General features: G+C 50.9%; 1 protein-coding gene across 1 annotated transcript; it reads right to left on the bottom strand.

The window, feature by feature from the left end:
• GJC2 (gap junction protein gamma 2) lies at positions 1 to 1248 on the bottom strand. The gene has a single exon (XM_009477702.2). The coding sequence runs from the start codon at positions 1246 to 1248 to the stop codon at positions 1 to 3; it is 1248 nt and encodes a 415-aa protein (XP_009475977.1).
• Between the last annotated feature and the right edge of the window lie 1113 nt (positions 1249 to 2361).

The following is a 2361-nucleotide window of genomic DNA, read 5'->3' as shown; positions in this document are numbered from 1 at the left end:
CTATATCCATACAGACGTCTTTCCATCTTTACTGCTTGAGCTCCCTTTCTCCAAGCAGGCCTTGGGTTTAGCACCTTGTTTCTCCTGGGCGGTGTTGGCCCTGTTCTGCTCTACCACCGTGCCACCTGAGGCGGGACTGCTGGTTCGAGAAGGTTGTGTGTTGGCCTGGGTGCTGCTGTAGCTCTGAAATGCTATGTCTAACTGCTCCTGGGCCACTCGCAAGTGTTTGTGAAGGGTGGACAAGTCTGCCGGGAGGTTCTCATCCGGGCTGGTGCACTGCTGCTCCTGAGCGACATTAGCCAAGTTCTGCTCGTGAGCCATCAGGCTGTTGGGGATCTTGGTGGACTTCTCTGATTTCACTACCAGGTTGTACTCGGGAGGGCAGGAGATATTCTTTGGGTAGGCATAGTTGTAAGGAGGCTGCCTAAAACTGTTGATTTTCCGGTTGCGAATGGCATCTCGGATGGTCCCAAACCCCAGGTGAAACATCTCACACATGTTCAGCAATAAGCACAGGCAGCTCACGACGTACATCACCAGGAGAAAGATGGTCTTCTCTGTTGGTCGGGACACAAAGCAGTCCACAGTGTGAGGGCAAGGGACTCTGTTGCAGACGTAATAGGCTTCTACCTCAAAACCGTAGAGCAAATATTGCCCTATCAAAAAGCAAACTTCAAACGAAGCTCTGGTAAGTAGCTGGAAGACATAGATTTTCATCAGTCCTTCTTGCTGGATGCGCCTCCTCCCGTCGTGCTTTTGTTGCTCTTTGCTTTTGGGCTTGGCTTTGGCTTTCTCGTTTTCAGCTGTGTCGTCAGAGATCATGGGCTCCTCTTCGTCAGCCTCCATTGGGTCCTCCATGTTGCGCACTGCCTGCCAGTTCAAAGCAAACTGCTTCTTCTTCTTGAATCCCTTGAACTTCTTCTCCTCCTCCGCCGACCGGGCGATCCTGTGGATGGCATAGCCCAGGTACATGACCGAAGGGGTGGATATCATGATGATCTGGAAGACCCAGAACCTGACGTGCGACAGCGGCGCGAAGGCATCGTAACAGACGTTGTCGCAGCCGGGCTGCTTGGTGTTACAGGTGAACTTGCTCTGCTCATCGGAGTAGATGGACTCCCCCCCCACCGCTGTCAAGACAATGCGGAAGACGATGAGCACGGTGAGCCAGACCTTCCCCACGAAGGTGGAGTGATTGTGAATCTCTTCTAGCAGGCGGGTTAGAAAGCTCCAGCTCATGTTGGTCATAAGGGCTACTCAGTTATAACCTGCAGGAAGAGGGGGAAGAAAAAACGTAGCTGTAAGTTAACATCTGCGGCTGCAGTCAGTCATATGGCCGTGACATTGGCATATCTGTGACGGATGAGGTCATTTGATGTCAGAGGCACCCTTCACTGCTGCAGCCTATCTCCCCAGGACCTGTGAGGGACCATGACATGGGGCTGACCCCCGCAGCATCGGGGTATGAGCCGTGGCCAGTGCGGGGACATGCTGCATCGCCATAATCGGAGGCAGGGATAGCTGGTGGTACTAGAAACGCACAGATTCATAACACAGAAAGCCACAGCACCTCCTAGATCCACCATTACCCACTTTGTTGCCTGTTTCAAGACGTTTCTCAGCTGTAAGAAGGGTTTGGGTCACTGTGAATTGAACGCAAGGCACTGTGGAAACTACCTAGGCACAAAAAGGTGCTTAACTTGTGAGAATCTCTTGCTTGCATGCCATGAGCTCACGTGCCTGAGCTGAAAGCGGGAGTAGGGGATGCTGCCCACATCACAAAGACTTGCACTGCTGAAATATCTTTCATTAGCAAACCCAGAAAAATGCAAAGAATCAGCAAAAGAATGGCAATATTTATGTTTACAGGCTGATGGCCCTTTTAAGTTCCTTTTGAAAAAACAAAACAAAACAAAACAAATGTTTAATCAAATGCAGACTGTTTTAAAAATAAACCTTGAAAAGCTTTCAGAGAAAACCATGCATGTATTAGAAGACCTGGACAGCTGGGGAGGAAGAGCTTGTAATAACCATTTTGTGTTTAGCTTAACTTGCAATGGGGCCTCAGCCCGAGCTCCTTGGGTGACGCCAGGCATCATTAAAGGCAGGCAGCAATTTTACTGCTTGACTGGCAGCAGCCCTGACAGATACCCGGAGATGAGAGCAATATGGAAAGCACTCAGACCCAAAGAGCACCGTGGCAGGGGACAGCGGAGCTCTCACTCCAGAGCAGCAGAGGAGGGGATCATCCTTTCTGCTCCCCTGCATCCCTCCTCTGAATCATCCTCAGGCTCATCATGGAGTTTACCCACCTTGTTTGCATGCAGACACCTGACGGCGGGCAGTAAATTAGGCATCTGC

This window comes from Pelecanus crispus, chromosome 2 (genome assembly GCF_030463565.1).
Source record: "Pelecanus crispus isolate bPelCri1 chromosome 2, bPelCri1.pri, whole genome shotgun sequence".
Classification (NCBI taxonomy): Eukaryota; Metazoa; Chordata; class Aves; order Pelecaniformes; family Pelecanidae; genus Pelecanus; species Pelecanus crispus.
The sequence above is the reverse complement of the archived record's forward strand: the minus strand, read 5'-3'. Positions and strand labels throughout refer to the sequence as shown.

Coding starts and splice junctions, on each gene's coding strand:
- GJC2 (XM_009477702.2), bottom strand. CDS start 1,248: ATGACCAACATGAGCTGGAGCTTTCTAACCCGCCTGCTAGAAGAGATT.